The sequence below is a fragment of the Lotus japonicus genome, chromosome 3, assembly GCF_012489685.1.
Source record: "Lotus japonicus ecotype B-129 chromosome 3, LjGifu_v1.2".
Taxonomy (NCBI): Eukaryota; Viridiplantae; Streptophyta; class Magnoliopsida; order Fabales; family Fabaceae; genus Lotus; species Lotus japonicus.
Genome location: NC_080043.1, coordinates 54,103,454 through 54,117,592, shown reverse-complemented (window position 1 = coordinate 54,117,592; position 14,139 = coordinate 54,103,454). Strand labels below are relative to the sequence as shown.

Genomic DNA, 14,139 nt, shown 5'->3' with positions numbered 1-14,139 from the left:
GTGTAATACTATGACCAAGGAAGCAACCAGGAAGGTAGGACTAAAAATAAAGATGCACTCTTTTTCTCCGACACGGGAGTTTTTTAACGAGGCATCCCTCGATGTAAAAATTTAAACAAATCAAATACAAAAGGATATTCTTAGCAATACTCCTAACTATCGAACTGAGACGGCAGCCTGGTGGGAAAAATTCCCTGAAGGTGGCGATCCCAACACGACCTTGATGTCTGGGGATCGCTCCGGAAAGTTTGGCGCTAACCGTAGCCCCTGCAGGCGACGTGTGCGGATGAGATTCCCGTCGCCACCCGTTGGCGGCGTGCGTGAATAAAGCTCCTTATCCAAAGAACCTCCCCGAAATTTGGGCGAGTCGAGTCTTCCTGAAACGCGGGAAGCATTTTTTAACTAGGCCAAAAGTCTCTAGTAAACTCATATGGCCATTGGGCCCCGAGCAACTGTAAGTCCCCACCTAATAAGGCTGGAGGGGTCGAACCTGCTCTTACGGTAAATATTGGTGCGAACAAAAGCCTAAGTAAAATACCGAGCGAAAGTCCTAGTTATACGTAGCACACTCTCGAAAATTACTCACGCAAAACTAGGAGACTAGCACTGAAAACACGTGCTAAGCGGCGATCAATGAAAGGCGAAGATAAGTAGCGGGCCGCCCGCCTCGCCCACTTAACTATCCTTCGCTCATTTAATTATTCACTTATTCCTTCATTTATCTGTTTGTGTCGTGACGATTTACTGACTCTGTTATTTGTTTGCTCGTATGATTCATAATGATGCACGTCAAAACAATTCGGGAAACAAAACTTTTATTCAAATATTTGACTTTATACATTCAAAAGGGTGGATCTCTCCTATTTTCCTACATTCTTTGCGTTGCTCTGTCCTCTCATACTCCAAATGGCATTGCCTGTACTCTAGGTTGCACAGTCTTCGGCTTAGCTCCAGCTTCTCAGGACCTTCTTCCGCCGTCTCCAGAGCTGTTTTCACTGCTCCTATCTCCTCCAGCAGATCCAGCTCCCGCCGGCAGAGCTCTTAAATCTCCTCCACGAAGCAGAGGAAATTTCTGAGGATAATGTCCATCTCTGGACTCAAATCCATTCCTAGCAGCTTGTTGGTCAGGTCGTCAACGTTGGGATCCTCCGGATGCCTAACGTTGATGAAGAGATCTTCATCAAAAGCTTTCTTTCTGAGCTCTTCCAAACAGGCAATGTAGGATGCCATTTCCTTGAAGTTTGTTGCGTTTTGGTTCTTATTTATAAGCCCGGTTCAGTCTCCGGAAGTTTTTGCTGGAGCAGTTTCTCGAGGAGTTTTTTCTTAGAAAAGGAGCGACTCGCAATAAAGGCTTAAGTATTCATGGCCGGTGGTCAACAATAACCGTTGGAATCTGGAAAGAAGCACTTAAGCAAACGTCAGGGTTTTCTGGGAAAACAACTCGCATAATTTGCAGCACGGAGCATCCTTGGCGGGGTATCCATGCCCAGAGTTTGTAACGAGAACGGCATCGGCGGAGAAGAAGGACATAAAATTGTTCAAAAAAAAAGGAGGGGGGGGAGGAAAGGAGAAATAGCTATAAGATGCAAAAAGATTTTGGAATTCTCATTTAAGACAGCAAGGGAACAAATTATCGGTACAGAATTGACCTATTGCTCTACATCTTCTTCAGTCAGGAAACGCTCGGCGACGAAGCTTGGGGGATCCTCGGTCCCAACCAATCCTGAGGGGGTAATATTTTTGAACGCCCCCATCTGGCGAAGGTCGATTAGTGGGTGGAGGTGTTCAACTTGGGCTTTAGCGAGGAAAAAGCCACGGCCTCGCTCGAAAACGGCATTCGCAACAGCATCTGATGTCATCTTCTCCTCCAAGGCCTTCGCGTCAAGTTGGGCTTGAGTCTTCGCCGAGGATAAGGCCTCGTCTCTCTTCGCCAGTTCATGGCGAAGGTCTTCAAGGTCAACCTCCAACAAATAAAGGGCTTGATCTTTGGAAGCTACAATGTCTGCCTTCGCGTTAGCTTCCAGTTGCACCTCATGTCGTAGCTCCGCCAGGGCTTTTTCCAAATCGGAAATTCTCTTATCTCGGAACTCTAGGCTCACCGCCGCGCGGCTGGCCTGCTCGGCCCGCTCTTGGGAGAAGGAGATTTCTTTGGCAATCAGTTGAGCATGAAGCGCCTCGCGTTCTTCGGATAGTTTAGATTTAAGAGCGCGGAGGCGAGCCACTTCTGATCGCAATCCATCGGCATCCTGGGCGGACCGGTTGTAGCAATGAAAGGCGTGGAGAATTGTCGCCAATGCACCTTCTGAAACTTTATCTAGGCCATACCGCCTCGCTACCTCATCCATCCTCACCACTTGAGCTGGTGCCATAGTTAGGGACGGGATGGCGGCGCGACCTGGTGGGAACGGTGGAGCACTGGCAGGAGGCGCTGAGCTTTGACCAAGGGACGACGGGGCAACCGTTGAAGAGGAGAAGGGTCTGTCAACTAAATTGCTCTGGACGTTCGGCGAAGGAGCCGGGATCACCTTCGAAGGTTCACCAGGTTGGTTCAACTTGGGATTGGAATCTTCCTTACTAGAGGACGATGCAGCAGGTGCGGAGTGCAGTCTCTTTGGGGAAGGGCAAGGGTCTTCCTCGCCAATAGGTCGTTTCCCACTTGCCTGGATCTTCACCAGAGATGTCTTGTCGCCCTTCAAATTCACCCGTGGGGAAAACGAGACATTTCTCCTCTTCTTAAAGGAGGCCAGAAGCTCCCCGTTGGCGTGATGTAATTGTCCTAAGGCAAGGAGGGCAAGGATAAGCTGGCAGGAAACGAAAAACACGAAATAAATAGGGAAGAAGGATTTACCAATCACGCGGGCACAATCTAAAACGGAAGTCTGGCCAGGAAATCGATGACAGCTTTGTCTTCTGGGGTCAGGGAGTCCCCGGGCGGGTCAATTACTTGGCACACTTCCTGGGTCCTGTAAAGGGGAAAGCGAGCAGTGCCATCCCTGTGGGTGAAAAGCTCGGGATACACGTGGGATACCACGACCCTGAAGAACTTTCGAGCCAAGTCAACAGTAATGGTGGGCCAGAAAGGGTTAAAACGCTGGCGACCCTCTCTGGCTTCCAGGGAAACCCAGCTGCGCGGTGGCGACGGTGGAGCAGACACGCGATAGAAATAAAATAAGTGGGAAGGTTCAGGATCTTGCTGAATCGCGTCGCAAAGGATCTCGAAGCATCGCAGAAAAGCCCAACTATTGGGATGAAGTTGGCTAGGGGCAACATTGATGCTACGGAGCACGGAGCAAATGAAAGGGGAAAAAGGAAATTTGATGCCCAAGCTCGTGAACATATACCCGTACACATAGAAGAAATGGCCAGCACCCACGTAACTGTCTTGAGGACGGATCCAAGGGCGTTCGGAGGCTGTGCAGACACCGTAATACATAAGATTGTCAAGGGGTTTTACGTGGCAAAATCCGCCCGATTCTGAAGAAATTTCCCAAATGGATGACTTCTTCTCTATGCTGGTCCGTTGGTTAGGCATCGTCCCGGCGGGCAAAGCCCTTATGGCGGGGGTTTTCAGCGATTCCCAGGTCTTCGTTCAAAAGCCAATGATTTCTTCTTCTTAGAAAGGAACCCCTCCCAGAGGGGGCGAGACGACAGGAGGAACGCATCGCAGAGGGGTGGCGATAGTAACTTTGCGCTTAGGGTTTTTGGTCTGACGTTTTGGTGTCATTGTGAAAGGGGTACGAGGGGTGAAGGTTACTCTGGTGTGCGAGGGTTTGCTGGAAAAGGAGGTGATGAGCAGAAAGTCGCAAAAAGCCAAAGCGATGAATCGTGAAGAAAGTTCGCGTAAGGAGCGGGAAGCAAGAAATCAACACCTTTTTAAGCGGGAAGTGACGTTTGAAAGGAAACGTGTGTCGAGAGGCTAAGGGACGTTGTTGAAAGACATGGATGAAAAGTGGGGAATCGTGCCCCATGACGTCCGAAAATGGTATGATGGCAGTTGCGGGATTTTGGGAAATGGAAAGGATGCATTAAATGAAAAGTTACCACAGTTAAAGCTTATTGGCCCAAATTCGGGACGACAGGCTTCACGAAGATTGGAGGGGACGTTTCAGAGATAGTAGTTGGGATTCTAGGGATTTGCTGACCTTAACACTACCTCAGCGCTCAACACGTGTCTAAGTGCTGCAGATCAAAACACGTACATAGCTACGATGGGGCGAGCGCGCCAAAAGCTATTGCCATAAGACTACTTGTGGACTCTGTTCGCCCGGAAGGAGGTGACGCAGCAAAAAGTCTAGAATGTATAGATCTTAAATACTTTATTCTCTAAGCCATGTTGGCTACTGTTCTTCATTTTATTAAAAACTTTAGGTTCTAGCATTGGTTAGTTTCTTACGGCGCACGCCTTAGCTATTCTGCTTGAAGACACACTTAGTTCTCATGCTTCGAGCTCGGTGTCTTGTGGACTTGTGGACTGGGCGAGACCCCAGCACTAACCTCATACAGGGAGTGCGCCAGGGACTTGGGCCTCTCTCCCCGAGGCCCACTGGCCCATTTAGATAGATTAAAGGCGCGAAAGCCCAACTCTGCCTCTATAAATAAGAGGGGAACACCAATTGTAAAGGACTCTTAGCTCATTTGAGAAATATTCAGATTGAAATTCAGTTATTGTCTCTCTCTAGTAGTTAGAGTTTCTCTCTCTAAAACATTCATACTGTTTTCCTCACACTTTGGGTACTCTACCCCATTCAATGTTCTCATGATAGAACAATAATTGAGATAGTTCGAAACCAAATTCGCACTCTAGCCCAGCAATAAAACAATCTCCAATCACATTCATCCACAGATGAACAAGTGAGCATAGCTCACAACCTCATGGGTCACAGACACCCACCAGTCTGCTCATAGGTCACGACACCTACGAGTCTTAGTGGATTAACCACCATCTAATGGGCCACAAAGGACACATTCTCCCTCGCGTGCAAGTTAATCGTTTTAATCTCTAACGGCCCATCGTTCTCATGGTCCATAGTCTACACTTAGAACTACGTTCCATGATTCACATCGTCCTTTTTGCAAGCGAATCACTTCACATCACTAGTTTAAGGCTCTAAAGTTAAGCACTTTCTAGATCTTGAACAATTATCATGAGTCAAAACGTAGATCTCTAACATCACAATACTCAGTTCACAGTAGAGGTAAAAATTCATGAAACAACCATCAATGCATTATTCACCCACAACAACTAACGTGGCATGAGGGAAAAATAAAGAACATCATGTTATACACACTTATATGGTTCGACCATCATCACATACTCAACATATATCACAAGATCTGAACTTATATTGATTAACAGAGATGTATCATGCTTCCAAAAACAATGATCTCTTAGCCCAAACCTCATTTCACATGCTCATGTATCAAGGAAAGATAGGCAAGACAAAAATCAACCAAAACCCTCATAGAGCCTCACGGCCAGCCCTCCTTTCCATACATGCTCTCATGATTCCAAATCATTTACCCCAAATTAACATAGCTCATCATTCATACTGGATCTAATTCGATTGCAAGACAAAGAAAGGTATCATACTAGATCTGGTCATCACAATTGAATCACACGTGTTCAAGAAGGGAAATTTGACAAATCCAAGGCCAAATATCATATAGGCCTCTTGGCCACACATATATTGCACACACCACACAAGATCATGCTTGCTTTTCATGAAATAGAGAAAAGATCATTACTTCCAACACAAACCATGCAAGGATCATACAAGGCATGTTATCTCTCAAGATCATGTTATCATACAACTCATACATAAAAAATAAGCATACAAAATAATGACATCAAAGGTAAAGGACCTATCCTAGGAAGTGATCCCCTCACCTTGATTGGATCTAACGGTCTTTCTCCTAGAGCAAGGTTCAGCCACTCCTCCTTGGTGATCAAGAGCTTCACTTTGTTCCTCCTCAAGGTTGATCAAGTCTTCCTTGCTTACTATAGCTCATGGCCCTCTCTCCCTTTCCCTCTAGTTCTCTCTCAATTCTTGTGTGTTATGAAATTGTGGTGGCTAGGGTTCTCCTTGGCTTTACCTATCATCTATCTATAAGATCCACCTAGGCTTCACAAAACTAAACCTAGCCTCCTCCTCTTCCCTCTTGGTCGTCCCCTCCCTCTCTTGTCCCTAGGGTCTTCATTTCAAATTAATGCTCAATCAACTCCTTGATTGAAATCTTCCTAAATTAGAATCCATCACCACTTCAAATTCCTCCATAAATGACCCTAGTCAACTCTTGATTATTTTAAGAATAATTAAACAAAGGGCTAATATATAATCAACTAAAAATGATAAAAACTTTCCTCACTCAAGCCCCATCACACGTGACACACACCCATGCAAGGGCAAATATCACAAAAATTCACATCTCGTGCACACATGCATATCACCAATCACCTTTACGTAATATTTCAAATCATGCAAGACTTTATTGATTATTAAATCAAAGAAATAACAACAACACATAAAGCCACCTAAGTCACCCAAAGATGCAAAAACAATAACTCTGCAGTTACCGTCGGATCACACAAGGTAAAACAGTAACTACTGTAACTGTATTACTGAATCACGCAATTAATATTTAATTATGTAATATTCATCAAAACAGGGTCTTACATTCTGCCGCTGTAAGATTCCAACACTAGGTTCTTCATATTGTCCGGAATAGCAACTTCCCGCACTTCCGTCGAGAAAGGCTCAAACTCAGCAACCGCTTCCGCCTCGCGAGCGCCTTCATCCTGTTGCTCATGGCGAACGAAATCGAGTTGCTCCTAAAGATAATCATTATGTTGCCAAATATTATCAACGCTGCACATCATTCGTCGCCAGTCCTTCTGAGTAACAGTCAACTGCGGCGGAGGAGGCGGAGAAAGTGGAGGTGGCGGTGGAGCCGGTTGCTCTCGCCGCACCTCCCTACGCTACACCGGCTCCGACTGAACACGTCGTCTTCGGCCGCGAACTTCCATCGAAGATTGCTCTAAGAACGCTGAGAATCAAGAAATTCCTTCAAAATCAAGAAATCCAATAACGATCACAACCTTTTCTACTTGTTCAACTGTGCAATCAGTCCACGTGATCCAGAGTAGAAAGTTTACGGTTCCCCACAGACGGCGCCAAATGTTCTTGCCATGAACATTGAGAGAGGGTATAGTCTCTATAGTAGAGAGATTGCACTTAGAGAGAGAGAGAGAGAGAGTATAACCTTCCAAAGGCTATCTATGCTCTATCTCTAACCAATGTGAGACTTCTTACACACCCCCTCACGTCTAAGACTGAACAAACTGGAACGTTGAATCAACAACAACGAGTGACTCAAATATTGGAGGTCTCCACAACAAACAACAAATGGATCTAGGATAGGCTCACACCCGTGGATACCCGCGGATAAAAACCCACTATGGGTAAATTTACCCGCGCCCACGGGTATCCATGGATTTATTTAATGGATATTTCCACTATCCATTTATTAATGGGGCGGGTACGGATATTGATGTATCCATACTCATGGATACCCACCCGATGTATAAAATACTAAATATCTTTTATAAATATACATAGATGTTTATTAAGTCTAATATCTAATGAATATGTGTGAGTTATAGTTATCTTTCAAGTAAACTTATACAATGGTAATGGTAAAAAGAAGCCCTTAGACCCAAAAAATGGTAGAAAATAAGTATTTTCCTTTACACATTGATTGACAGTAAAGTTCAATCTTAAATTTTATTTTTAATATAATTTTCTTTTGAACAAATATATGTGAATTCATTTATGTTCATGGGTTTCGGGTGCCCATGAATATCCACGGATATTTTAAAATCCGATTAAAACCCACTTAATGGATATCCATGTGGGTATGGAGCGGGTATGGGTATAAATTTTTACATGTGGAGCGGGTGGTGGGTATATGCTATCATGCCTACCCGTACCCATTGACATCCCTAGATATCATATTAGAAATTGGGAGGCCTATACCCAACTGCAAAAGTTAGCTCAAGAGTTAAGGTTTGCACTACCCTTATAAAAGCTATCTATGCTTTATCTCTACTCAATGTGAGACTTCTAACAAAATACAATCCTAATAAAATATGACTCCTAATAAAATATCATATCTCAATAAAAGATGTACTCAAAATAAAATATAAACACCTAAAATAAAAATTGACAGTAAAACCAAAAGACATGCATACTCCTAAATTAAAATAAACTAAATCCCTAATATATACAACCCTAACAAAGCTTTCTGAATTTTTTGTTTTTCACTTGTGTTGAGAAGTCCCACATAAGAGGCTAAATAAGTGGACTTTTGTACCCTAGTAGTATAGTTTTTTTTTTGGAAATTACAATTTTGGGGTACTTTTTTATTTATTTACCAATCTAGTATAAATCGCAATTGTCAGTGGCGATTCTATTTATTTTTTTTTCATTTTTTATATAAATCGCCAACCATGTTGGCGTTTTCTTATATTTTTTTACCTTTATATATTTTTTTAAATCGCCCACACGTTTTTTAAATTTTTTTTAAATTAGTAATTAAAATGGTATTTAATCAATTGATGCTCACACACAATTGATTTTTTTTCCAGCACTTTGATAATAAATTATTTGGTCTACTGGCAAGTTCTCGCCTAAGCATGCAATTGAGACCTGAGTAAGATGGCCAATAGTCCGATACTCTTCATCCCCAACTAAACTATGTAATGTATATGTTTATCTTTAAATATCGGTTCAAATTTTATGATTAAAGTGCTGCAAAAGTGAGTAATAAGACAATTGTGTGTGAGTATCAATTGATTAAATACCATTTTAATTACTAATTTAAAAAAAAATTAAAAAAACGTGTGGGTGATTTAAAAAAACAAAAAGGTAAGAAACGCCAACATAGTTGGCGATTGTCAGAAAAACAAAAATAAAAAATAAGAAAACGCCAACATGGTTGGCGATTTATATAAAAAACGAAAAAAAAAATTGAAAACGCCAATGCTATTGATGATTCTTTAAAAAAATTTTAAAAAATAAATAGAATCGCTAGTAACAGTGGCGATTTATACTAGATTGGTAAATAAAAGAAAAAATACCCCAAAGCTGTAATTTCCAAAAAAAACTATACTACTAGGATACAAAAGCCAAATAAGTGTTTAAAAAGAATAGAGCAACCCTCACTTCGAAACTAGCTTTTGGGATAGAATTAGGCCTAACAAATTCTAAATATATATTAACAACAATCTATCTCATGTCATCTACGATTGAGTATCTTATTCATTTCTTTTCCTTTCATCAAAAATCTGTGCCAGGCACTGGAACAGGGAAGAATATTCATGGTGGAGCACCATGACTATCTCATGCCATATTTGAACAGAATCAATGCGAACGGGGCGTGTGCTTATGCATCGAGGACACTTCTGTTCTTAAGGAGTGATGGCATGCTCAAGCCACTGACGATAGAACTTAGTTTGCCAGGCTCATCTCTGGGTTATGAAAACCAAAGGATTTTCCTTCCCGCGAAGCAGGGAACTCAAGCCGCACTTTGGCAGCTTGCTAAAGCTCATGTTTTAGCTAATAACGCTGTTTACCATCAACTAATTAGTCACTGGTAAGTTCAAATCTATCTGCAATCACAAAAGTTCTAGAGCCTATATCACATTTTTTTACTTGACAAAGTTCCTTAGCACTTTTCTGATAGCTAAATTAAGGTGCAAGCTAAGTATCTTAAAAAACTATAGAAATGTTTTTGTCATAAACAAAGAATCATGGAGAAATTAAATAATGCAGATGATAAACTAAATAATAGGAAATGGAATAACTAAGAAGAGAAAATAACATGCTGTCTACTAGAATGACATTTGTTTCCTTTAAATATTCTGGAATGAAAACTTTTGCAGGTTACATACTCATGCTGTTGTTGAACCATTTATTATTGCCACCAAAAGACGGCTAAGTGTTATGCATCCAATCCACCGGATATTGAACCCTCATTTCAAGGACAGTCTACACATAAATGCTTTGTCAAGGCATATTCTTATAAATGCTGGAGGAATTCTGGAGAGAATACTATTCCCTGGTGAAATCTGTATGCAAATATCCTGCGACCTCTACAAGGAGTGGAAATTGAATGAACAAGGACTTCCTGCTGATCTACTCAAAAGGTACATGAGACACTTACGATACATTAAATTTTCATGGAATCTTTCATTCTAGTTGGTGTTACCATGACATGGCGGTGAGTGGTGACATTGTTTACACTCGGCTATATATATTATTTGGGCTTGTAGACTCGTTAGATATGTGTGTTAGCATTTGATCTTTTGAAGATTGTTATGCTTGTGCATTAAGAGTTGTTTATAATGTGGTGTTTTTCAATTTCAAAAGAAAAAAAGTGGTGTTTATCATTCTTGGAGGGCATCTAATAGAAAGTTAAATGAATTGGATAAGGAACTCCGATGTTTAAGTAGTAAATTCTCATGCAGCGTGTCAGTTACCAAGATTGTGTAGGGCGGCCTTTTATTTGTAGCTGATGATAAAGCTTTTATAAGTGATAGAAACTGTTAGGATCGGTAAATCCTAACATGCTAAGAAGGAGAAATAAGGATAAAAGATTATTTGTTTTTGGTTTTTTTTAATAAGAAACCGATATTATTTAAAATTAAAAAGTCACAAGAAGCATAACCGTCTTAATAAGGGTGAAACGCTTCTAAGCTTCTAAGGGAAAATCCATTTACAACTTTCTAATCTAAGGATGGTACTCTTACTTATAGTAAACTAATGATGATAAGATAAACTTAATCCATAAGAAATAAAGAAGATATACTAACCAAAATAAAAGATAACTCTTAAAATAGATGATACTCTTAATCTAAAAGATAACATAACCTCAAATACAAGATTACCTTCTAAAATAAACTAAACCCTAACAGAACCATATTTGTTTTGGTTGTGATGAAGGAGATTTCCTATTATGTGGTGAAGATCAAGATTTAAAGAGATATCATGTTTTTCTGATGATAATCAAGCTATTAGGAGAAAAGATGTTGAGGGAGTTAAGATTTGATTCAATCTCATCATGCCTCGACTTGAATATTCAAATGTGTGATAAGGCCTCAGCTGAGTGGGCTGAGTCGTTGCTTACTGGGTCATTGTCGCCACACTACTTAGGCCGAATGTTGGGCCCAAAAGTTAAGTCCAGATGAGGCATGTTACATCATATACTCAAAAATTAGAAAGAAAGAAAACATAATAAGCAAATCTAAACAAGGGAAACTAATATAATTCCATTTTATTTTATTTTGTTATGTGTCTTTCAGTTGATGCAAACATAGCTCTAACTCTCTAAGCGCTCCAACATAGGACTCATGAAATACATAGATTTTCCCCTTCTAAAATGAATGTTTCACAAAGTAATTATATATAACAATTAATTAGATAAAAAATTGAAATTTCAAAAACTAGACTTGCATTACAATCTCAACCATTGATTTTATAATTAACCGTGATAAATATGATCTCTCTAGAGAAATCAAATCATATATACTAACAGTAACATGTGCTAATGCAAGAAGATCAACTGATTTTGCAGGGGCATGGCTGTAGAAGACCCAGACGAAAATAACCCTGCTGGGATTCAGCTTCTCATGTTGGACTACCCCTATGCCATTGATGGAATTGAGATATGGGTTGCCATCAAAGAATGGGTCAAGGACTTCTGCGTATTCTTCTACAAAGACGACGACACCATCAGGTCCGATGTGGAACTCCAAGCTTGGTGGTCAGAGATTCGAACTCTCGGCCATGGTGACAAACAAAGTGAAACATGGTGGTACCAAATGACAACTCTCTCAAACCTTGTAGAAGCCTTAACAACTCTCATATGGGTTTCTTCGGCGCGCCACTCAGCTATAAACTACAACCAACAACATCGATACAATGTTAACCATCCCACAGTATGCAGGAAGTTTGTTCCACGGGAAGGAACAATTGAGTTTGGAGAGTTCCTCAAGGACCCTGATAGGTTTTTCCTCAAGATGATGCCTGAAAGGTTTGAGATGAGTCTATGGGTGGCATTAGTAGAGATTCTCTCAAGGCACACTTGTGATGAATTTTACTTGGGTTGCATGCCATCACCTGGTTGGGTAGACAGTGAGATTATTCAGAATAGATTTGCTGAATTTAAAGAAGCATTGAAAGAGATTCAAACAAGGATCTTGCAGAGAAACAGAGACCCCAAGCTTAAGAATAGGCGTGGCCCAGTGAAAATTGACAACACTCTTTTGTACCACCCTGAGAGGTCTAGTTGTGGGTCAAGAAGATTGAATCATAAGAAGAGGAATACATAATACTATGATAGCATATCAATTTGATTTGTAGGCACTGACATATATGCCACCTTCAAGAAAGAAGATTTGAATTTATGTAAAGTAGAACAAAAAGAAACAAATTCACACAAATTCAATTCACTATCATATAACACAACTCTTTCGTCATCCCATGGTAACACATTAACCTTATGTATGCCATTTGTATTGATCAAAGTAGAGATTTCATGTATGGATAAGAATTGATGAGTGTAAGAAGTGGTTTAGGGCCTATTATTTAAATAATAATAATTATTATTTTTCTATGGAATTATTGGTGATATATGTGTTAAATAATGCTTATGTGAGGGTAAGTGTTTGATGTAGGCGACATTAGACCTTAGTAATATCTGAGCGTCGATACCCCGACAACGGCGATGAGTCTATTTCAAATGGGAGTGAATCATGGGATTTCTCCTTGACTTGATTCTTGATGAAAAGATTTTGTGAGGGCTGATACAAAAACAAAATCTTTTATTTAAGTCCTTAAATGGCTAGTTTATTAACTCCTAAAAAATAGGGTTTTAAATGAATTTAATAACAAAATCAAGCCAAAATTTGAGAATCAAATCATGAGGAAGGAAGAAGCCCTCGAAGCCCTAGGTTGGGTTGAAGGTGGTCGAGGGTTTGGGTTAGCCATTGGGTGAAAGAAATGCATTTAATGCTTTGCTTCAATCTTTCACTATAAATAGAGAGCATTTTGGTCATTTGTTTTTCTCACACCAAGAGCTCTTCTCTCTTCTCTTATTACATGTGAGCTCTCTCTCTCTCTCTCTCTCTCTCTCTTATTATTCAATTCATTTTCTATTCTTTCTTTTATTTTTTTGCATTGTTTTCATCCTTGATCAAAGTGATGCCGTTCATTCTTAGTATGCTATGTTGTTGCGGTGAAAACTGATCTTCCAACCAGAAAAGATGCTCATTTGATTGAGTAATCAAGGAAATTTTTTTGAAAATGATGTTTTACTTTAAAGCGTTCTTGAGGCATTCTTCGATATTCAAAGTAATGTTTTAGAAAAGAGGTTTCGATCTGGTGAAAAAGAAAGCTTCGATTTTGTAAGACCCAAGATTTTAAGCTTAGAATAAGTGGAAGAGATTACCATTTACGATTAGGGTTGATGTAATGTGAAGGGAAACCTGAACGAAAGTTTATTAAATGAAATATATTTATGAAGGAGAAAGTTCAGGAAAAGTTCAAGGATTTCATTATGATCGATAAAAGTTATAGCACGAACGTTTTACGCTTAAACCTAGGTCAGAAACCCTAGTATATAGCTAATTTTCACTTTTAGGCACGACGGAAGTTAATTCCAAAAATCTTCAGAGAAATGTTAGAACTTCTCTTTTTCCATATATCAAAATCGTTTCGAGGCGAAACTCTAGGATCTACGAACGTCCGATTCCAATCATCGGAAGTTTGCCGAAACCGAAACCCTGGTATTTCAAAACCCTAGAATTTCTCGACAATGAAGACTTTATCTATTCAGAGCTTCAAATGAATATTCTACACGCGTACACCCATTTCTCTTGATGATTTCAATCTTTCTTCAGAAGAAAGTTTTCCATTCCGACATTCGATGCAAAAAGCAACTTATCGGGTAAAATAGTTTTACACCGACTTTGCACCGACTTTGCATTAGTTGCCAAAAATACAAGGAGACATCTTCTTAGCTTAGGAATTCCTTTGCCAAAACCTATCTTAGAATTCATGGAGAATGATGCCGGAAAAATTT

At 40.3% G+C, this 14,139-nt stretch overlaps 1 protein-coding gene across 1 annotated transcript in view; it reads left to right on the top strand.

The window, feature by feature from the left end:
* Window positions 1–12,631, top strand: part of LOC130743306 (linoleate 9S-lipoxygenase-like) — a 38,823-nt gene extending 26,192 nt beyond the window's left edge. Inside the window, exons 7-9 of the mRNA XM_057595498.1 lie at window positions 9,353–9,651; window positions 9,941–10,204; window positions 11,632–12,631. Coding sequence (XP_057451481.1) covers window positions 9,353–9,651; window positions 9,941–10,204; window positions 11,632–12,388 — 1,320 coding nt within the window. The 3' untranslated portion in view covers window positions 12,389–12,631. The remainder of the gene's footprint in view (window positions 1–9,352; window positions 9,652–9,940; window positions 10,205–11,631) is intronic.
* Window positions 12,632–14,139: the final 1,508 nt, after the last annotated feature.